The sequence below is a fragment of the Arachis ipaensis genome, chromosome B3 (assembly GCF_059453495.1).
Source record: "Arachis ipaensis isolate K30076 ecotype BB chromosome B3, ASM5945349v1, whole genome shotgun sequence".
NCBI classification, from domain to species: domain Eukaryota; kingdom Viridiplantae; phylum Streptophyta; class Magnoliopsida; order Fabales; family Fabaceae; genus Arachis; species Arachis ipaensis.
This window is the reverse complement of record NC_142438.1, coordinates 32,152,044-32,174,771: the sequence shown is the minus strand read 5'-3', so window position 1 is coordinate 32,174,771 and position 22,728 is coordinate 32,152,044. Positions and strand designations below refer to the sequence as shown.

The window sequence follows — 22,728 nt, the reverse complement described above, 5'->3', positions numbered from 1 at the left end:
GTGGACGGGTAGCTACAATTGATGAGCTCCTTTAAAAGGTTATGCGGGTGAGCTTATTTGTTGCCCCATTTAGAAGCTTTTCCATTCCTTCCCTTCTTGGTGGCCAACCTAAAAGGAAAGAAAAAGAAAGAAAATTAAGCCTCCAACAAAGATAGCAAAGCAAGTAGAACATAGGCGGGGCTAATGCCAAATGAGAGTAGGGTTCTCACTAATGGTAGCTACAACATGTGAGTGAGAAAACAATATAAGCTAAGGCATATTAACTAATACTTGATGCAAGAACAAGTTAAGGCATGAAGAGCACTCAAAAGCATCAAGTTCAAATAAGAAAAAGTGGGTCATGAAAAATAATATGAGTTCATATCAATGTGCAAGGGATAAAGTTTCATCACCCATCAGTATCAAACAAGTCAAGAAGCACCAAAATAATGCAAGAAATTCTCAACAATTGAGTAGGAAAATGCAACACCATTATTAAAAGAAGAGACTTAGAAAAAAAATTGAAAACAGGCTATAGAAACAAAATTGAAATGTAAAGAATAGAAGTATACGAATGCGATAAACAAAAGAAAATGGTAGAGGAGAGAAAAAAAACTCTTTTTTTAAACCGGCACGGACGCGTCATGCACGCTTCCGCGCTGATGCGCAGTTTGGCCAAAGGACGCGTACGCGCCAGGTGCGCGCACGCGTGGGTTGCAGGTACAGAATAGGCACAAACTGGGCATAACTCTCTGGAACATGTACCAGGAGGGTAGGTGACGCTATCGGCGGGCACGCGCACAGCGTGCGTGTGTGCGCATTGTGCAATTAGCTTCAAGGATGCGTACGCGCCAGATGCGCGCACGCGCGGGTGGTTTGTGCCTCAGGCATGGTGCTGGCGCAGTGTAAGCGCAACTCTCGGGTCAATATATGGAGGGGTGAGATTTTTCAAGCCACGCATCCGTGCACATGGCGCGCCCACGTGGATGGCCAAAAATGCTTGAGGCGCGGGTACGCGCCAGGTGCGCGCACGCGCAGGTTGATGCTCTGTTTTTCAAAATTTTTCCATGTTCTTACACCAATCCAAGCATTCCAAACCTCCAAATAGCTACCCAAACACCATAAAACCTTATTTAACATATTAGACTACCAAATAGACTCAACAAACTACTCTAAATATGAATTTAAACTAATTATACCAATATTTACAAAAGAGAAAATGGAAAGATATTACCATGGTGGGGTGTCTTCCACCTAACACTTTTGTTTATTGTCCTTAAGTTGGACTTATGGGGAGCTCCTCTTAAGGTGGCTTGTGCTTGAAGCTATCCTTGAACATCCACCAATGCTTGAATCTCCAATAAGCTCCATTCTTCAATTTTAATATCTTCAAGCTTTGATGGAGTTCTTCACAAACTATGGGCTCCCAAATTTGATTCTCCTTGTGCGATCCGGGATCCCACACTTTGTTTTGACACCCATCTTCAAATTGATCATCATGATCCCAATTGAGTGAGAAGTGATCCGAATTCTCAAGTAAACACCAAAGCATCTTCCTGGACCCTTTTAGTTGAGAACTATACCAACCATTGTACTTAGACCTTGAGTTTTCAACCATAAGGAACCTTGATTGGCATTTTCACCCACTAACCAATTCTCTCCTACTCTTGACTCCACAAAGAGCTCTAAGTTGTCCATCCGTCTCAAGCAAACCATATTCAAGTGAGAAATTAAAGCTTAGGGACAAGAATTTTACCCACTTGAATGTTGTATTGGATGGTGACTTAGGAAGGGGTGGTCCTAATGATCTTGCAAGTTTCACTCCCTTGAGCTCTTCTTTGACTACCTCCACCTCTTCACAAGCTTCTTCAATTTCAACCTCTTCCTCTTGGTAGCTCTCTTCCAATTCAATCTGTTCTTCATTGCTTACCAAGGGCATGGGAGGTTGTGCATCTTCTTCTTTGATCTCAATTTCAAGCCCAATGGGAGAGGATTCAATTGTAGATAGGAACTCCTCAATGATTGAATCCATCTCTTGATCAACCTCTTCCAATCTTTCATCACTCATACTATGCATTGGAGGTTGCGCATTATCCTCCTCAACATCATTTTCAAGTTCAATGGAAGAAAGTTCAACAACTTCCAACAAATCATCAACAACATCCCTTGGTGTGGAAGTGTTCTCAAGCTTGAAATCTACCTCTTGTTTAACTTCCTCTAACGCTTCAACCACTTCTTCTTCTTCAATAATCTCTTCCTCCTCTACTTGTTGCAAGACATGCCCCATCCTCTTGTCCTCATGTTGGGATTCCAAAATCTCCTTTTGATGGATTATTGCTTGAAGCCGATCCATTGCTTCCTTGAGACGATCCATTGGCTCTTGGATGGATGGATATGGGTGTTCTTCCATGGGGGTTGTGGTGGGAAGGAAAATTTATTATGTGGTTGAAAGTTATCATACATGGGAGGTGATTCATCTTGGTAAGGATAGTGAGGTGGTGGTTCTTGAGGGTATTGGTGGTGGAATTGGGGTGGTTCTACATATGGTTCATATGGATCATAAGGTGGTTGGTATGGTGGGTAAGGATTAGGGTCATATTGAGGTGTTTGGTGGTAGGGGGCTTGTGAGTAAGGTGGTTCAAAGTCATGTTGAGGGGGTGGTTCATAAGCATGTGGTCAGGGACAAATTTACTCAGCACCTAGTGGGGGCAACTGCCCCCAGTGAATTTGAAAAAATTAATTAGTAGTTCTCAGTAAATTGTCTAATTTGCCCCCACCATCTAATTCATTTTGACCCCACTCCCCACCCTCCAAATCCCTAACCGGCTAACCCTTCTCCTTCTCCCCTTTTTCAATTTTGTTGTTGTTCTTCTTCTTCTTCTTCCGCGGTTTTCACAGCTTCAAGCCTTCAATCCTCGTATGGTTCTGTCTTCCCATTCCTTTGGCGTCTGGATCTGGTTCTGTCTTCAGCAGTTTAGGGTGTGCGGGGTGTTGCTGGTTCTGCCGCTAGTTCTATCGCTGAGTGCTTGGGTCCTGGGTGCCGCTGGTTCTGCCATTGGGTACTGCTTATGATTTGTGTGGTTCTGCCGCTATGTACCTGCGTTCCTCTTCTCAGTCTTCTGGATTTGTACCTGCGTTCCTCTTCTGCTGCTTATGATTTAGTTAGGTCTTAGCCTCTTAGATGGTATTTGTGTTGGTTTTCTTAGTCTGTTGGTCATAATTCATATAGTTAGTTCACTTAGTTGCTTTATTCAGTTTTTGTTCTCATTTGCTGCATTGTTATTAATTTGATATAATTCATTAATTCATTCAATTTGATATAGTTCATTAATTTGTTCTGATGTGATTGAATTTATTCTAATGTAATTGTGTTCTGAATTTCTGATAGAGTTCTAATGTAATTGTTGGTTACTTTGTTAATTAACAATTGTGTTCTGTTCTGATGGAATTCTAATGGAGTTCTGATGTAATTGTGTATGTGTTCTGATGGAGTTCTAATGTATTCTTTTATGATCTTCCTTCCTTGAGTTAGATGGGTAATTGGATATAGTTGAAAGCAACAAGAAGTGCAAGAAAAACAGCAAAATATTTGTGCATGGCTTGACATTTTCCCGTAGTAGAAGAACTGTTTTGAAAATAAAGAAACACAAATCTAGGGACTTATGATATGAATGAGAAGAATGAGAGGGGTCAGGGGATTATGATATGAATGTTAGAAGGGATGATGATGTATTTATAATATGGTGAGGAAAAGGGCTAGCTTCAAATGTTTCTAATAAATTAAAGCTATATACTCTTATATTCTTATTTTAATGGATCTTTAACGAGTCAGTGATATAGGTTTCATTAATTTTATTAATTGATCAATTTTGTATTTATAATTTTATAGTGAACTTCTCAATTTGTATAGAATTGTGAATTATATAAATTATTATTATACTATATATATTTTGCCCTCACTGATAAAATTTTTTGGATCCGTCATTGCATGTGGTTGTGGTTTTTGACAATTACAATAAGGGTCACCACATCCATTAGATTGATATGCATTAGGATTAGAATTATACCCATAAGAAACCGGAGGAGGTTGTTGCCAAGAGGGGTGATCAATCCTTTGAGGCTCCCTCCACCTTTGATTGTTCCATCCTTGATGTATGTTACCATTGTAGTTCCCATTTCCTACAACATAATTTGAGCCAACCTCATAGCCAAAGTGAGGATGAGAATTCATAATAGCAAAGAGAAACAAAAACTAACAAAAATAAGCAACAAATTCCTAAGGCTAACAAAAACTAACAAAGAAGCAAAAGGCAAACATATTCACAATATTCACAATAGCCAATAATATACCACCATTGCAACTCCCCGGCAACGGCGCCATTTTGATGAGTGAACTCTCGTGTCGGTATAGAATTTCACATAAAATGAATTCTCGTTGCAAGTATAGTTCTACACCAACAAACAATCCTCCCAATCAAAAATATTGGTTGTCACAAGTACAAATCCCAATAAGAATTAACCGAAGTATTTAGACTCCGGGTCGTCTCACAAGGAATTGCAATGAAGTGATCAATTATTGGCTATAAAGGATGTAAGGGGGGTTTTGATTGGTGAGAGGGCAAGAAATCAAATATGCAAGAAAAGTAAATCAAGCAAGCAATTAAAGAAAGCAATTAATAAAGAGAGACATTCTTGGCAAGAATTGAGATCATAGGCTTTCTATCCTAGTCATGCAATGATTAATTCACCTTATTTAGTCAACTCCAACACATAGGGAGAATGTCAAACAAGACTAATCAATCATATCATAATAATAACAAGAATTTATCTCATTTCGTCATCTCCAACATTGGAAGAAGGTGTAAGTTATCTTCCATGAGAGAAAGTCAAGCAAGACTAGTTAATCTCAAATCAAAAATCCTAATCAACTTACTAATTGAATTAGCAAAAGATTAGCGTTATTGAAAATGATATTAAATAACAACTCTAGATCACCAATGTAAATTGGGTATTCATGACTCAAGATTGTCCAATTACTCTTCCCAAGCCAAGAATGCTCAAAATCTACTCTAACATCCAACCAAGTATTTTGTCAAACACTTAGAAGGCATAAAAGAAAATCATAATAAATGTGCAAGAATAATAAATCTACCAACTACCAATTGCAAGAAAAGTAAATTCACAACTCAAATCATCAATTAAAAGAACATCAAACATAAATTTCATAAAAGAGATCCAAATCCATCAAGGGTCCATCATCACAAAAGAGAGCAAAAAGGAAAATTAACACAACAAATCATGAGAATGAAAGAGTAGAAGCATGAAATTATAAAGAGAACAAGATAAAAACATGTAATTAAACCTAAATCTAGTAGATATTAACCTAACCTAATTCTAGAGCGAAGAGGGAGCTTCTCTCTCTAGAAACTAACCAACATGATGCTATACTACCAAACAATTACTCTCCCCTTGCCCAAGCTTGAATTCTGCATGAAATAGCATTAGAAATGAGTTGGGTTGAGCCCAAAGTGCTTTAGAAATCGCTGGGGGCGATTTCACTTTAGTGGGCCACGAGCAGCATCGGCGCGCACGAGTACATGGCGCGTGCGCGCCCCTAAACATGAATTAACATATGAAAAATTTTATATTATTTTGAAGCCTCGGATGTTAGCTTTTCAACGTAACTGGAACCGCCTCATTTAGGCCTCTGTAGCTCAAGTGATGGTCGTTTGAGTGCGAAGAGGTCAGACTTGACAGCTTTACGGTTCCTTCATTTCTTCATGAGTTCTCCCACTTTGTATGCTTTTCTCCTCACTTCTTCCATTCAATACTTGTCTTATGAATCTGAAATCACTCAACAAATATATCAAGACATCGAATGGAATTAAAGTGAATTAAAATAACCAATTTAAGGGCCTAAAAAGCATGTTTTCTCATTTAAGCACAAATCAAGGGAGAATTGCAAAACCATGCTATTTCATTGAATAAATGTGAGAAAAGTTGATAAAATCCCCCAAATTAAGCACAAGATAAACCACAAAATCGGGGTTTATCAAGTAGTCGATAGCAACTATGAGCTATTTGACTTGCCCCAGACCGACCGGGAAAGGTCCCAGTAGGTCGACTCCCCATTGTGCGAAAGGTCGGGAGGACGTCAATAGGCTTAGTTCGGTCGCCGGCGCTTTGTGGAAGTTGGCGTTCTCTTGGCACTTGACGCATTTCCTTACGAATTTTTTGGAGTCCATCATATTCGATGGCCAGTAATATCCAGCTCGGATGAGCTTTCTTGCTAGGGCTTTGCCCCCGATGTGGTGACCAAAGCACCCCTCGTGGACTTCTCTGAGTACGTAGTCCGTCTGGTCGGGATGCAGGCACTTCAATAAGGGCTGACTGAGTCCCTTTTTAAACAGTTGACCTTGTATGATCGCATATTTGGCTGCCTCCCTTCTCAACGCTTTGGCTGCCTTCTCGTCGTCGAGGAGTTTACCGTTTTCTAGGAAATCAGTGATGGGGTCCATCCAGGAGGGGCCTATCTTTGTCAGGTGGAGGGCAACTGTTGGTTCTTTTATCATGCCTTGAATGAGGGACCGGTTGTCGACTCCCGGTTTCGTGCTTGCTAGCTTGGATAGGAGGGATGACTGACTTCCCGAGCTCTTCGTGTGGAGAGGGGGGTGTCACCTGCAAAGACACTCCGACGCTCTATTCAGTCAAGTGTACAGGCGAAAAGTGAGAGAGTGGTATGTGACGTACCTTGAGAGAGGGGTAGGACCCTCCCCATATATACCGTGTCAGAAGCGGGCCCCACAAGGGCAGAACCCACCTTCCTCGAAGCTTCCTTATACAGCTGTAATAGAGAGCTGTCCAGGACGCGTATCCGGGTCAGTATTTGAACGCCTTGCACCCGACCGTTCGAGTCAGGTGGTTCGTGGGTCAGGTCGGCCCATGTTATATGTGGGCCAGGCCGTAACAAAATCATAAAATATATTTATTACAATTCGACAAAATAAATTTATTATTAACAAAATTTATAAAAATTTATTCATACATATTAATATCATAATCAAAAAATTAATCATACATATTATTCATCAATATATTAAAATGAGTAAAATGTCTAAAAATTACTACTCTTTTATTTTTCACTCAGTCAAATAAATTATATAATATTCTTCGCATATTCTCGATAGATCATTTTTATTACAAGCAAATAGGCTATTCTTCTTTTAAAAAAAATTATATAGTACATAATCTAAAATCTTAACTAATTAATCATCTCAATTTTATTATTAACCCTAAATACACTAAAAAAGTTATTCCACATAGTCTAATATTACAACTAATCACATAAATTTTGTTTATATCTAAACATATTAAAAAAAAAATACCTGTAGTAATGACTAGATTTTAACTAAATTAAACTTTTAAACTACACTAGTCAATACTAATATACCAAACATAAATCTTTAAGCAACACTAACCAACACTAATTAACACTAAAACTAATCATAAATAATTAAAAAAAATTAACTTATACATGTTGAATGATGTAAAAATTCAATAATGTGTTGTTTGGATTTAGTGAGATCATGTGCCATCATTTTTATTTCTCTTCCTTCAACTTCTTTCTTTTTCACAGTAGTGTTAAACCAAATGATGCAGGTGAAAGTGGTAGCTGAAAATAATCCACCAACACTCTTTCTTTTGTTAGTATGATGGGTGAGGGAGGGAGGGAGGGAGAGAGAGCCCACCCAAGTAACGTGCATGCTTGGCACATGTCTGAGGAGCAGGGAATTCGCCTCCACCAATTTTCTCATGCTTTTATGAAAAGCCATTCAACTCTCCCTCTAATTCCAGCAGCGCTCTCTTAGTTTTTTTTTGGTTTCCACGGTATCCTCCAAGCCAACAGGTCAAGGACTAATTCGTCGCAAATCTGAATTTTATTTAAGGGTCTACTGCTAGCCAATAGGTTGTTGCATACACAAGGCGGGATTCGAATCCCCGACACTTGCTTAAGCGGACGAGTGAGCTGACCACTCGACCAACTCAAGTTGGTTTCCTAGTTTTTTTTTTTTTTTTTTTTTTTGCCAGAAAACGATTTGTCCCCACCTATTGGGTTCGTTAAATGGAGGTAGTTTTGGCCCAAATATTTTTTTTTCTCATAAAAGTGGATTACACATACATTGGGCCATTTTAAGGGAAAACTTCTTCGGCAGTCCAATATTAAAAAAGGAATGGCATTTCAGATGTGTCTTTGTCCTTTACTGGAGATTTCAAATTCTATGTACGAAATAGATTTTAAGTTTTATTTTTGTCCTGTAGTAAGTTGTTAAATGACTATATTAGCCTCTAAAATAGCTTTCAAATTACTTAATTAGTCAGCTAAAAAACTTTGTTCTACACAGATTGTGACTTATGTACGTTGCGACTTAAAATTTATAGTTTTTGCAATTCATGCTGGTGTTCATGTTCTCTTACTACAAACTTGTCATGATCCTCCATATTCTATTTTCACCTTATTTAACGTAAAACTGCACATTCTAATTTTGTTGTTTATAGATAATGGTATAGAATAAAACTTATTAGGGATTTCTTGTTTGAAAAAGATACGGAGCTACACGGTGAATGAGCGACGAATTCAGAAGTGAACGAATGGAAGTTTTTTTTTTTTTTTTTTCATTTATCGTGTTTATTTAGAGATGCAATCAGCCTCGTTATTTCCTATTTTCTTTTCCCCACTAAATCAAGTTTAAAAACCTTGCCTTCCAACTATTCTTTATAATCAAACCCATTTCTTCTTAATCCCCAGTCATTCCAATTCATTTACCCAGAAACTTTGCAACAAAATTATAATATTGAATTATATAAAACAATTTTCCAAGACTATTTTCCATCAAAAGGAAAAGAAAATAAAAAGTGCTCAGAGGCCTATTAGAACATTTAAGCTAGACTTGCACATTACAAAAAGCTGGCTTTCAACCACTCTTGGATAAGGGCATGTTCAACCCTTGAAAACATGAGAAATGATGGCACGGTTGCATGCCTTTTGTGTACTTCCTTCGTTACATATCCACATGATTTATCTTCGATTATTCTATCTAAGCCACTTGTATATTATATATTAAATTTGAATGCTTTAAAATAGTGGTATTTCAAAATTTCAGAAAAGTATATGGGTATACCTCAAACATTTTCAATAATATATTTAGAATATCAAATTATAGCAAAGTAAATTTGGATATTTTAATTTTAAATGCAAATTTTTTGAGAGGATCCAATTCCTCTTATTAGTCTATGTATCAATCTTGGCCAACAGTGAATTATGCATTCACCCAAAGATATATGTAAGTATGTTTTACTGCTGCTTAAATTTTTCTGGACACTAATCTTTCCTTTGAAGATCTATCATTTTTTGGACCCATATGTTCCAAATAACAGCGAACGAAGAATACTTAATCGATTTCTTTTTTCTTTTTTCTTTTTTGTGCACCAATTCAAGTAAGCTAGGAATCTTTTAAACTAACACCTATAACTATCTATTATATTTCTTCTTTAGAATCTAACATATTAGGTACGGTACCAATAGGAGAATTTGATGAATTTCTAGCATAATTACACATCTTATTCTTCTTTTTATCATTTGGATATGCTGCACTCCTCATTGTACCTTTTTCATTTCCCTTAAAATATCTACCGAACAAGCTAAGAAAAATAGAATGGTAATTTTTTATTGGTATATTGAAAAATATTCTTCACAAGGTTATTGATATATACAATTCTCTTATTAGATTTCACGAGTATACAAGTGTTAATCTAATAATATACAACTCCGACAAATCGGGCATGTTGATTTCTTTTGTAACCAACGATCCATGCAATCTGAATGAAACATGTGTTTGCACTCAGGAAAAACTTGACAACTTTGCCCATCTTGAAAACTTTCCATGCAAATGGCACAATCACTACAACTTTTTTGCATGTCTTGGCTTTCATAAGTTACTAATGGAGGCAATTTCATTGAATCTCTAAGTTGTTGACCTCTTCTTTCGTCAAAATCTTCATCTACAGTTGCAAATAATATCCAAGCTTGTAAAGTACTTTGAACAAGGGCATGAAAAATGTCTAATTGGTGTGTTGGACTGGAAGAACCCAAAGTTACATGACTTCTTTCAGGTTCATGTCGGTGATGAGGCGTAGCCATTAGAACAATTCAATTTATTAGACTATCAATAAAAATCTGGTAAAGGATTCAAAAAAAAATTATGATATTGAACGATAGAAAAGATGGTGTTGTTAAACTAGGGTATATATCACACTATCAAAATGAAAATTATTAGAAGTTCTAACTATGTTGAGTTGTCTATGTGTTAAGATTTTTGGGTTAAATTAAGTGCAACCAACCCATTTACCAACTTGTACATATCCATTTTCTGTATTTACACAACACATCTAGTCTATTTTCTTTTTGCTTTCTTGTAAATCTTAAAATGACAAAAAAAAATTGTATATTTTATAGTAAATTTAGTAAATTGATCAAATGCTTTATCCATTATACTAATCCAAAACAAATTTTGTTTGTTTTTGTCGAATATTGAGAGATAAAGGATACTTACCACCAAGTTTAGGTTGTTAATTATCAAAAATAGAAAGTAGAAGAAAAATAGATAGAAATTGATAATCAATTTCGCTACAAATCAAATGTCAACTCTTTTGTTCTTTTCTTATCTTTTATTATTATTTTTATTAGTTGATTACCACTAATGTTGTGTATTCTAATCTATTTTTTTTATGTTATCATTATTATTAAAGGATATGAATCTCGACTTATCGTTCTGCCTGATAATATCCTATAAATATAATCATAAAGTGCTCAGATCATACATTGGAAAAAAAATAAAATATACAAATTGATTATATAGAGTAGAATAATTTTTCACATTAAATTCATTCATTGAAATTCTTATGCTACTAAAGTTCTGGGTGTGAGTTTATTTATATTTTTATTTTTTTAAAAAAAATTAAAAACTTATGATAGTACTAAAAAATTATACATTGTTAAAAAATAAATTTTAATTTTTATGAGTGTTATGAAATATTAAAATTACTTTTTCTAAGAGTTTAAGTTGATAGGAGGAGGAGACACATGAATGATTATATCTTTAATAATATTATTTATATTATTTTTTTATCAATAATAGATGTAAGTTTAGTTGTTGTAATTTTTTTTAGTGGAGTACATAAAGAGTACATAATATATAAGGTGTAATAACACAAATATTTGTTAAGTTTGTTGAAATTACAGTTGTGATAAAGAGTGAAGCAGAGAGGAGGTTGCAAAGAAGATCAATGTTGTGAGAGAAGAGTGGCAGAGAGAAGAAGTTCACAAAGTGAAAGATTTTTTGCTGAAGATAATGGAGAGTCACAAAACTTGTAATGAAGCAACAGTGTAGTTTATATACAATTAGTAATATTTTGCTAAACCACTAAGTCAACCACGGTTAGTCCTATTAGAATTCTAACTCTAGTAATTTAACTAGTCTCTAACTAACTTCTTTATTATAAATATATAAGCTGAGCTGGCACCTATATCAGCTAACATCCCCCTCAAACTAGGAGTGTTAGGACAGTGAATGTCCAACAATCCTAGTTTGGAACAGCATGAATTGAAGAGCCTCGGAGCTAGTGTTTTAGTTAATAGATCAGCTATTTGATTGCTAGAGGTCACAGGAAGCAGTTTGATGATACCCTCATGAGCTTTGTCACGAACTATATGGCAGTCCGCTTCTATGTGTTTCGTACGCTCGTGCAGAACAGGGTTGACTGCCATGGCCAAGGCAGATTGGCTATCACTATAGAGGGTGAGAGGTTCTTCATGATTAACTCCAAACACTTGCAGTAGTCGAAGTAACCAGAGGCCTTCACATGTTGCATTTGCTAAGGCTCGGTATTCGGCTTCAGATGAAGAGTTGCTTACTACTCTTCCATGAAATCAATGTTGTGCCCAAAAAGAAACAGTATCCAGCACTACAAGGTTTTTTCTTTATTTGTGGCAGTTTTTTCTCTTATTTATGGAGGTTTATAACCCTACCAAATGGTTTGTGGAGATTTCTAAAACTCCCAAAATTTGAGGTGCCACGAGGTCTTTTGTGGGAGTTTTTAAAAACCTCCACAATCTATTCAGTGGGGTTTTTGTGTACTTTCAGTGGGGGGTTTTGTATTGGACTTTTGTGGCAATTTTAAATCACTTTTGTGACGGTTTAAAACCTCCACAAATCTTGTAATTATTTATTTATTTTTAATTTCAAATCAATCATTAATCTTATCTCATTTATATATTCTCAAATTAAAAATTTATTTTTTAATATCAAAATTTAAAAACTAAATTTTTTATAACACAATTCCTCAATATAAAACATAACTCTATATATAAAAAAAATTCTCAATATCAATAGTTCCAAATATAATTGCATATGGTATTGCTACATAACTATTACTATTTTTCTTTAAAAAATAAAAAAGAAAGAACTTCAATATTTCAATATTCTAATATATCAATATTCTTCAGGTGCTGTAACACCAGAAAAACATAGCAAGAAAATGTCATGATCCAAAGAAAAAAAAGGCACAATTAGAGAAACTGAAGTTCCGACCTTCGGGCCCAATCCATAAGATGGTCAGTTGGTGGTTCAGTTGCCAATGCTAGTTCTCCCAAAGTATCCATGGTAAGATTCACCCACAAAATCTGTAAAAAGAGCAATGAATATGCAGACAAAAGGGATATCAGCTGAAACATAAATTGAGGGGCAAAGCCAGAGAGCAAAACACAGGGAGACAACAGACCTGCACTGCATTCAGTGGGAGATCACCAGAGGAAACAGCAGCAACAACATTTATAACAAGAGCTGCTACATTTACTGTAAGCTGAAACTGGATAAATTTTTGAATATTTGCATACACAGAACGTCCCCGTCTCACAACCTACAACCGCATAGATTTTGAAAGATACAAGAGTTATGCTCAAAATTTTTAGCTTGCAAAACACTATACAAAAGCAATCCAAAACGGTGCAGTTCAATTATATACAAACCTTTCATTGGTTGGCATATTGAATAACTACCTAAATACCCATCTAGTAATGCCAGAAATAAATTATCTTTTAAGATGTAAATACTATCCATAAATGATGCATCATTTATTAAGATAATTTAAGAACAAACTAGATCTCTCAAATTGAAAAGAAATAGGTCCAACCTTTACAATGGACATGGTAATTTAACAATTCTATCGAGGATGATTGAAAATAAGTACCTTAACCCCATATTTTTGGCAAAGCTCCACTGAATCTTTGACTCCAGGTCGACAACGATCCTGCATGTCAAATATGAGATTAAGAATCAGATATTTAACCAGCAGAAGCATATCTTAGAGTCAAATGCTATCATAAATTAGAGTTTATTAATGATTTCCGTGTTAAATGCAAATGCACAGAACCCACTTACAAGATATTGGTTGACATTGACAATTACAATTAAGCAAACAGGTGAAATTGGCAGCTAGGAATGAGTGTGCAAAACACAATAAATTTTATATAAACATCAATGACAATGATAGACGTGTATTCAGAGGAAATACTTGCCTTCAGACCAACAATAGCTAACAAAACAAGACTATCTTCTGTGTATCTTCAAACCTTTTCCTCATCCATGTCTACCAACTGGTCATTTGCATCAATGTACCGTGTACAGTAGGCTAGGACAATCTCAGTAGCACCTTTCCAGTGTATGTGAACTTCAGAGTCAGCCTGCAAACAGAGATAAAATTAACTTCCTTAAAATGTTCCCAAATTTCAAATCGATGAGAGTTCAATCGATATCTTCCAAATTCCATAGAATCAATGAAATTTTGTGCTCCTAATGTACCTTGAATGCATAAGGCTTACTATATACAACCTAAATTAAACCTCTATATATTTATAATTAAATTAAAGTATATATTAGCAGACAATTTTTTCTTTTACGTGATTGGCAGTATACTTAATATTCATTGTGAAATTTGAGAGATAAGATTAATTAAGTTTTCTTATTGGCATATATATAATCAATTATACAATATGAGTGGAAGTTAAGTTTAAAATGTATAATTGGCAACATTCGTATCATGGATCAGATAATAAGGTTCTAACTTCTAAACAACCACAAAGCTAATAGTTTAAAAATTTAAATTAATTAATCGTATCATTAGGCGACCTGGCATAAATAAGATATACTATTATATATCTATACAATATTGTAATTATCTTCCAAGCAATTGGAACTAGTAGATAGCTTCTCATCAAAGTTTTAACTTTACTAAAAGGTGCTAAAGGAACCGCATGAAACTTGGAAAGTTGAAGGGTTAGTGGATAGTGAAGCCTTTAATCTCTTTTGTCTGAAAGCATTTAAACAACCCAAACCTGCAGAAGGATTTTTGGATTTGTCCGAAGAAGTGATCAAGTATAGTGGTAGTCTTCTATTAGCACTTAAAGTATTGGGTTCCTATCTTAATGGTAGGCCTATTGCGGTTTCGCATAGTTCTATTGAAAAGATAAAGAAGTCTTCACATTCTGACATTATTGATGTATTGAAAATAAGCTATGATGGTTTAGATTCTATGGAAAAGGATATTTTTCTAGATATTGTTTGTTTCTTTAAAAGACGGGAGAAAGATTATGTAACAAAGATATTAGAAGGATGTGGTCATCAGGCTGTAATTGGTATTGATGCTTTGATTAATAGAGCATTGCTCATTATAAATGAATATGATCAGCATTGATGCAAAATGCAAATGAGGAACAACATACCTCCAGAATAGCATGGAACTCTTCCTTAGCTTTCACAAGCCTATCGGTATCACTTGAATCAACAACATAGATTATTGCTTGAGTATTTGGAAAGTAACACCTCCAATAAGGCCTAGAAAGAAAACCACGACAATACACCAAAAGCAAAAAGATTGGTAAAAGCAATGGAGACTACACATAAAAGAGAGTTATATTCAGTAGACTACACATAAACACTAAGTGCAGCAAGTTCAAGATAGTTTGGTCTCCTAAGATATTCCCCGTAGTATTGCAAAATAAAAATTCATAGATTTAAGAAGCATTATTAAAAATAACTAAATAGATAAATATAGTAATAACAAAATAAAAGACAAATGGCAATTAATCAAAAAAGTTTTGAGGATGAAACCAAATATTCCACTCAAAACAAATCTTTTGGAACAGGGGGTAGCACTAGAATAGGAAGCCTGCATGAAGAAGTGAACAACAGTATATAAGTAGAGATCATACTGAAAAACAGAAGAAAAATCAAGACAAAAATAAGGAACATAGCTTATCCTTCAAGAGTATGAAGATTTCTCTTTATGTAATGCCACAAGCAGAAAGCAAATATAGCAACTAGTATGATCAAGCTTACTTGTTCCGCATATAAGACATTATTCGACCCTCTTTTAGAAGGCCGTGATCTTCCAAAACAACAACAACAACATCATAACCTCGAAGAGTCAAGCTCTCATAAGCAGAAATTGTTCCAGAAATGTGCAAATAGCGGACCTAGAAAATGTGCAAGCCTTTTGCATTAACATATAAATTGAGACATATATTCATTTGAAATTGAAATTGTAACTAAAGTACCAAAATTCTGGAGCATCAAATTCACCTATATAAGTCACATTAAAGTGATCCAGAAGCATCGGGACTCGCAACTCCACCTGCAGTTTCCACCACACACATAGAAGTTATTGAAGACTGGAGAATTGTTGCTTCTCTCTGGAATCCTTTAGATTCTTTTCCACCTGCAGATCACTTCTATAATATCTATGGACATGTTTTCATGTTGAACCTACAAAGAAAGCATAAACAAGTACAGCTTAGTTGTAATGTTCATACCATTCAAATTATTAAAAAATACTTAAATATTATAATTATCACTGTAAAAATTGTGAATATTTAACTTTGTTCTGATGTGAACATTTCTTGAATATGTATTCTAACCTGATTTCTGAAAATATATAGATGTAAAAACAAAAAGAAAAGAAAGTGTTCAGCTCCAAAATTTAACTCCAGTTACCAGCTTCTGTCAAATCTGATTTGGAGAGTAAGGAACCAAAATGGAAGATACATAGATAAATAGTTCAGTAAATTAAATGCTTTGCTTTTATCTAGTAACTAACTGGAGTCAGAGAACTTTAACCACAAGAATCACTCCACACGAAAACAAATGAAAACTGAAGAAGAAAAGAAAACAGACTGAAACAATGGCTCGATTCAGAAGCTTTCAACGCAGCAACTACAGCGGCAAGAAGTCCAAGTGCAAAAGCACTCACTTTCTCAACCTCATGCTCAAACAGCAACAGCTTCTGAACGAGGTCTTCTTCCGTCACGGGAGGAGCTTGGAGGTGCTGATTGCTGAACCAAAGCCGGAATAGCTCCTCATTCGAGAATCACGTTCACCACTTCCTCTGCAAGACACAACCACTGAAGGATTTACACCTAGAGACATGCACGACCGAATTTGCCAAAAATCGAAACGAAGGGAGCAACACGCTAGGAGATCGAGGAAGAGGAACGAAGGATTTACCGTTTTTGGTAAGATCGGCGAGCGCGTGAGTGGCGCGCTTGGCGGCGGCTCGATCTAACTCCTTCCATGAGAAAGTGGAGTTGAGGATGGAAACTGCTCTTGGACCTCGGCAAGGATGGCGTCGCAGGCATCGCCGGTTACTCTCCCTCTGATCTCAGATGCTACGGCGAGCTTGATGACTGAGTGACAATGGCGAAGAGATGAATACCGTGGCGGCTAGTAGATCTAGGGTTCATTCTCAATCTTCTCCCTTTTTGAATTTTTTTGGACAAGTTTTTGGTTGGAGTTAAATTTGTTTGGGTTTACTCAGAGTAGGTTAGGGATTGGATATTGGTTTAGAAAATTGGGCTTAAAAAGTTTAATCTAACTTTAATCAATGGGAGTTTTATATTTTGCCATAAATAAAATATATTATGGAGGTTTTCTAAAACTTCCACTAAAAAACTCCTATAATCAAGTAAAAATCTTGTAGTGCAGAAACTGACCGTCGGGTGTCGGGGCATGTTACCCAATCAGCGTCTGCAAAACCTGAGAGTTTAAAATCTGTAGCAATAAGGAAGAATAGACCAGTAGAAAGAGCATTTTTTAAGTATCTCAAAATTCGCAGAGCTGCTTTGTAGTGTTCATTGGTGGGAGACTTCAAATATTGACTTAATTTTCCAACCGCAAAGGCTATGTCGAGTCTTGTATTGGTAAGGTATTGCAACTTACCAATGAGTTTTCTATACAAAGTAGGTTCAGATAGGGATTCCCCTGAAGTCTTAGAAAGGTGAATGGAATAGTCCATCGGCGTCGAAGCTGGTTTTGCCTCTAGTAACCCAAATTCCTCCAAGAGATTCGTAGTGTACTTCTTTTGATATAAGGCAAGTCCATGTTTGTTATAAGCAACCTCCATGCCTAGGAAATATTTGAGCTTTCCTAAATCCTTGATGCTGAATCTGGTATCCAGAACAGATTTGATGCTCTCAATTTCTTTAGCATCATCCCCTGCCAACACGAGATCGTCTACATAGGCTAGAATCGCAGTAAAACCTGAAGTTGTTCACTTGGTGAACAATGAATAGTCAGAATTTGATTGTGTGTATCCAGATTCTGCAAGGACTGAAACAAGCTTGGTGTTCCACTGCCGGCTCGCTTGCTTCAAACCATATAGCGACTTGTTCAGTTTACAAACCGAACCAGGAGGTGCTTGCAAACCCTGAGGAACCTTCATGTAGACCTCTTCAAGTAGATCCCCATGGAGAAAAGCAGTATTAACGTCCAATTGTTGTAGAAATCATCTCTTTAGGACAGCAATGGACAATAGAACTCTCAGAGTAGTCATGCGTACCACAGGACTAAATGTGTCGAAATAGTCAAAACCGGCTGTTTGGGTGAACCCCTTTGCAACTAATCTTGCTTTGTGTCTTTCTACAGTTCCATCGGCATTAAACTTCACCTTAAAGACCCATTTTGAACCAATAACATTCTTCCCAGGAGGTAGGGTAGTAATAGTCCATGTTCTATTATTCTCAAGAGCTCGAAGCTCGTCATTGATTGCATTTTGCTAACAATTCAGTTTCACAGCTTCATCAAAGGTTTTGGGTTCTGAGATGGCTGCTATGGCTAGTGAGAAATTTTTAAATTTCGAGGACAGCCTATTGTAAGAAACATATTTTGAAAAAGGATACTTATTGGCAGATGAAAATGCTAATGTAGCTGGAATGATGGAGCATTGGTAATCCTGTAAGTATGCAGGGGGTTTCTTAATTCTAGATGATTTCTTAGGAGCCAGATGTTGAGTCATGGAAGATGATGATGCAGTGTTTTGATGATCAAGGGATGCATTGCTATCATTAAATGATGCAGGGGTATTATGCAAATTCGGAGGGTCAGGGATGACTTCCTCGAGATGCCCATGAGATGGTGTGATGTGTAAGGGATCACCATGATGCTTGGATGCATGATACAGTTCACAATTCAAAGAATCATCATATTGATGCATATTAAAATTTTTCTTATTTGTGTCATTGTCATTAGATGAGTTCAATGCTTGACAACAATCAGGAGTAGCATTAATATGAAAGGGAAATACATTCTCATAGAATTGAACATGCCTAGATATAAACAATTCCCGTGTATATAAGTCATGCAAAACAAAACCTTTTGTGTTATGCTTATAGCCTAAGAAGACACATTTTCTTCCTCTTTTGTCAAATTTCTTTCTATAAGTGGTTAGTGTAGTGGCATAGGCTAGACACCCGAAGACCTTCAATTCCATTATACTTGGAGATTTTTCAAATAAAATCTCATAAGGGAATTTGTTCATTAGATTTGAGCTGGGTATTCTATTTATGAGATGGGCAGCGTGCCCAACTGCATATGTCCAGAAGCATTTTGGAATTGAAGAGTGAAATAATAAAGCTCTAGCCATGCCCAAGAGGTGCTGATGCTTTCTCTCAACCACCCCATTTTGTTGGGGTGTTTCCACACATGATTTTTGATGTATGATGCCATTATCATTGAAAAATTCGTGCAAGTTGAATTCAGTCCCGTTATCTGTTCTAAAATACTTTACTGTTGTGTTAAATTGGGTTTTCACATAGGCCACAAATTGTTTTATCAAGGTTTGGACTTCAGACTTGAGTTTCATAAAATAGAGCCAAGTGAACTTGCTCTTGTCATCAACGACAGTTAGAAAATATTTATGTCCAACAGTTGAAAGAGTGGCTATTGGGCCCCAAACATCAAGGTTCACTAAATCAAAAATTTTATTAGATTTTGTAGTACTGTTTACAAAAGGCAGTTTCTTTTGCTTGGCAAAGTGGCAAAAATCACATGGTTTCATATTTTCTGTATATTCTGAGAGGCTAACTCCTCTTTATTACATGCATTCTATCTATAGGAATATGTCCAAGTCTGAAATGCCATAAAGTTGTAATGTCTTTTACACTATCAGCTATATGTAATGTGGATGAGCCGCTAGTAGTGTGAGTGATGTGTCCAGCAACTGTGCTTGTGTGCTTGGGATGAGATGGTGTTAATGCAGTGCTATTTGATGACTGTGGTATTAATGCAGGAATAGTCAATGTGTATAAGCCTCCATTCTCATTAGCATGCCCAATCATCTTCCAAGTACTCCTGTCCTGTACCTCACAAGTAGTGTCAGAAATTGAAAAATGATATTTCAATTGTTTGGCAGCTTTAGAAACTGATAACAAATTGAAAGTAAAGCATGGAATGTACAACACTCCTGTAAGATACAACTTATTTGAAAATATTACTGTCCCAGCAATATTAGTAATTGTTTGATGTCCATTTGGCAGTTTAACAAGAATAGGTTTGATATGTTGGTAACTGTAAAAATTAGCTAAAGAGAATGACACATGATCGGTTGCACCACTGTCAATGACCCAAGTATGTGGTGAAAAAGTTTTAGTGAACAAAATATGTGAAATTTGAGAGCTCATTGTTAAAGTGTATGTTGGAATACCTGGTTGTAGTGAGGGATTTGGGTTGGTGATTTGATTAGGCTGTAGAGTATTGTCTTGTTGGAGAAGTGCAAGCAGTGTGTCTTTTTACTCTTGAGATAAAAGAAGATGTGATGTCTTACTGTCTCCTTTCTGAGTTGAAGTTTGCAGTGCCTCACTGGATTCTTCACTGTCCTTTCCAGATAAGGTGGTTGTACAGTTTATTGTCCTCTGCATCTGCCTCATGTGCGGAGGAGGTCCATACTTCTTGTAGCAGCTGTCCACTAAGTGTCCAGTTTTATGACAATACGAGCAGAGTTTAGGAGGTCCTCTTCCTCCTCTACCAGATCTACCTCTTCCAAAATGACCTCTACCTCCTCTGAAGCTATTTGCATTTGAGTATTGTTATTTTCCTCGTTCACTCTCAATCAAATCCGAGGAACTCATTAGGGTTCTTGCATCATTGATCTTAGGCGAGTGTAACTGCCTCTCTTGTTGGGTTAAGAGTGAAAATGCTGTGTTGACATCAGGTAAAGGCTTCATAAGCATCAATTGAGATCTGACATTGCTATATTCATCATTAAGACCTCTCAACAATCTCACCAATTGCCTCACTTTCCTGTATTTTCTTACTATTCCTAGACCACAAATGCATTCTGGACCACATAGACACTTCGGAATCGGTTGAAAGGTTTCTAATTCCTCCCAAATAGTTCTTAATTTTGTAAAATAGGCAGTCACAGAAAGGTCCCCTTGCCTAGCAGCATACATTTCTTCTTCTAATTCAGCAACCCTAAAAATATCTCCTTGGTGGTACCTATGCTCTAAGTCATTCCACATATCGCATGCATTCTCATTCCAAATCACACTTTGAGAGATTTCACTACTTAATGACAAGTTTAGCCAAGCTATCACATATGTATTACATTTTTCCCAAGCAAGAAAATTCATGTCTGATTCTTCAGGTTTGGGGAGAGATCCGTCAATAAACGACAATTTATTCTTCGACTTGAGTGCAAGTCTCATTGCTCTAGCCCAAGAATGATAATTCGAAGCATTAAGAGTCACATTCACAATTGAGATTCCAGGATTCTCACCTGGATGTAGATAATAAGGGCTGCTTGGATCCAACATCACGTTCGCATTGCTTGAGGATGAACGATCAGATCTGTTCTGGAAACTTTGAAAATTGGAAAATTGATTTAGAAGTCTTGCAAGATTCTGAATATCGCTCGAAGAGAATACGTCTTCCATGTTCGAACTTGGATTCTCCAAACTTTCCTCATTCACCATAGTTGGGCCGAATCGGGAAGCTTCAACAACAATCTCTTTCTTCTCTTGCTAACTCGGATTCTCGTCACTTTCGCAACCTCCACGCTCACCGCACCATGATAAAGAGTAAAGCAGAGAGGAGGTTGCAAAGAGGATCAATGTTGTGAGAGAAGAGTGGCAGAGAGAAGAAGTTCACAAAGTGAAAGATTTCTTGCTGAAGATAATGGAGAGTCACAAAACTTGTAATGAAGCTACAGTGTAGTTTATATACAATTAGTAATATTTTGCTAAACCACTAAGTCAACCACGGTTAGTCCTATTAGAATTTTAACTCTAGTAACTTAACTAGTCTCTAACTAACTTCTTTATTAATATCTAAGCTGAGCTGGCACCTATATCAGCTAACAAGTTGTGAATCATAGAAATTGTAAAAGACTATGAGTGAAGTATATTGTATTGACATATATAAAAAAAATATTTGATTGTATTGACAATTGAAAGGAAATATAAAACCTATTTAACTTATCATTTTAGTGTTTAAATTTATTTGTTAGACAATTTGAAAACTAATTATATTTTACCATAACAAAATATAATTATAAGAATTATTATCATATTATATATGCATTGTCCCCACTGAGGACAAAATTTTCTGGATCCGTCACTGATTATAAAACACTAAAACAGCAACACCAACACCAGTACATTATCAAAACACTAAAACAGCAACACTAGTACATTAGCAACACCATTCAACAAGGAAGTGATGACATTAAACTAAACACTAAAAATAGAGCATTCAGTAACCAAGCATTAGCATTAGCAAGGAAGTGCATTCAGTAACCAAGCATTAGCATTAGCAAGGAAGTGATTACACCAAATTAAACAGAGCATTAGCAAGGCAGTGATGACACTAAATTAAACACTAAAAACAGCAAAATCAATACATTATACAACATATCAAAAGTTCAAAACAGAGCATTCATCAACCAAACATTAGCATTAGCAAGGAAGTGATGACACTAAAAACAAATAACTCAACAAATATTTTTGAGTTATTACACCTTATAACTATGTACTCTTTATGTACTCCCACTAAAAAGAATTTACAACAAGTAAGCCTACATCTACTATTGATAAAAAAAATCTATGTAACACCCTTCCTCAAGCTAGAATGGTATAAATCTAACAATCCTAACTTAAAAACATTAGTAACAAAAAGACCCGATAGCAGAGCTTTGGTAAGAAAATCATCAAGTAATGTGGCAGTCCACTTTAATGTGTTTGGTTCTTTCATGAAAGATGGAATTAAATCAGACTTGTGCTCTTCGAAATTTGAGATTGAAGATTCGTATGAGTTGATGGAGGAGATTAGCATTGTTAGGTTGTCAAAACCACCAGTCGAGGATCTG

General features: G+C 36.1%; 1 protein-coding gene and 1 long non-coding RNA gene across 2 annotated transcripts; both read right to left on the bottom strand.

The window, feature by feature from the left end:
* Nucleotides 1–11,280: 11,280 nt before the first annotated feature.
* LOC148570225 (uncharacterized) lies at nt 11,281–21,551 on the bottom strand. Its single transcript, XR_015906953.1, has 3 exons — nt 21,142–21,551; nt 17,077–20,559; nt 11,281–12,000 (listed from the first exon to the last, which is right to left on the bottom strand). It is a non-coding gene; the product is annotated as an uncharacterized LOC148570225 (long non-coding RNA).
* Nucleotides 12,605–15,267, bottom strand: LOC107630241 (uncharacterized). The gene is made up of 6 exons (XM_088508965.1): nt 15,229–15,267; nt 14,816–14,929; nt 13,667–13,777; nt 13,285–13,344; nt 12,817–12,954; nt 12,605–12,718 (listed from the first exon to the last, which is right to left on the bottom strand). Exons 1-6 carry the CDS (start codon nt 15,265–15,267, stop codon nt 12,605–12,607), a joined length of 576 nt encoding a protein of 191 aa, XP_088365091.1.
* Nucleotides 21,552–22,728: the final 1,177 nt, after the last annotated feature.

Excerpts from the sequence above, each read along its gene's own strand:
- LOC107630241 (XM_088508965.1), bottom strand. The coding sequence starts at position 15,267 with ATGCAGGCTTCCTATTCTAGTGCTACCCCCTGTTCCAAA. Across the intron at positions 14,930-15,228 it reads GTGCTACCCCCTGTTCCAAA|AGGCCTTATTGGAGGTGTTA; the intron begins AGATTTGTTTTG and ends GGTTTTCTTTCT. Across the intron at positions 13,345-13,666 it reads TAGACATGGATGAGGAAAAG|GATCGTTGTCGACCTGGAGT; the intron begins GTTTGAAGATAC and ends TTTGACATGCAG.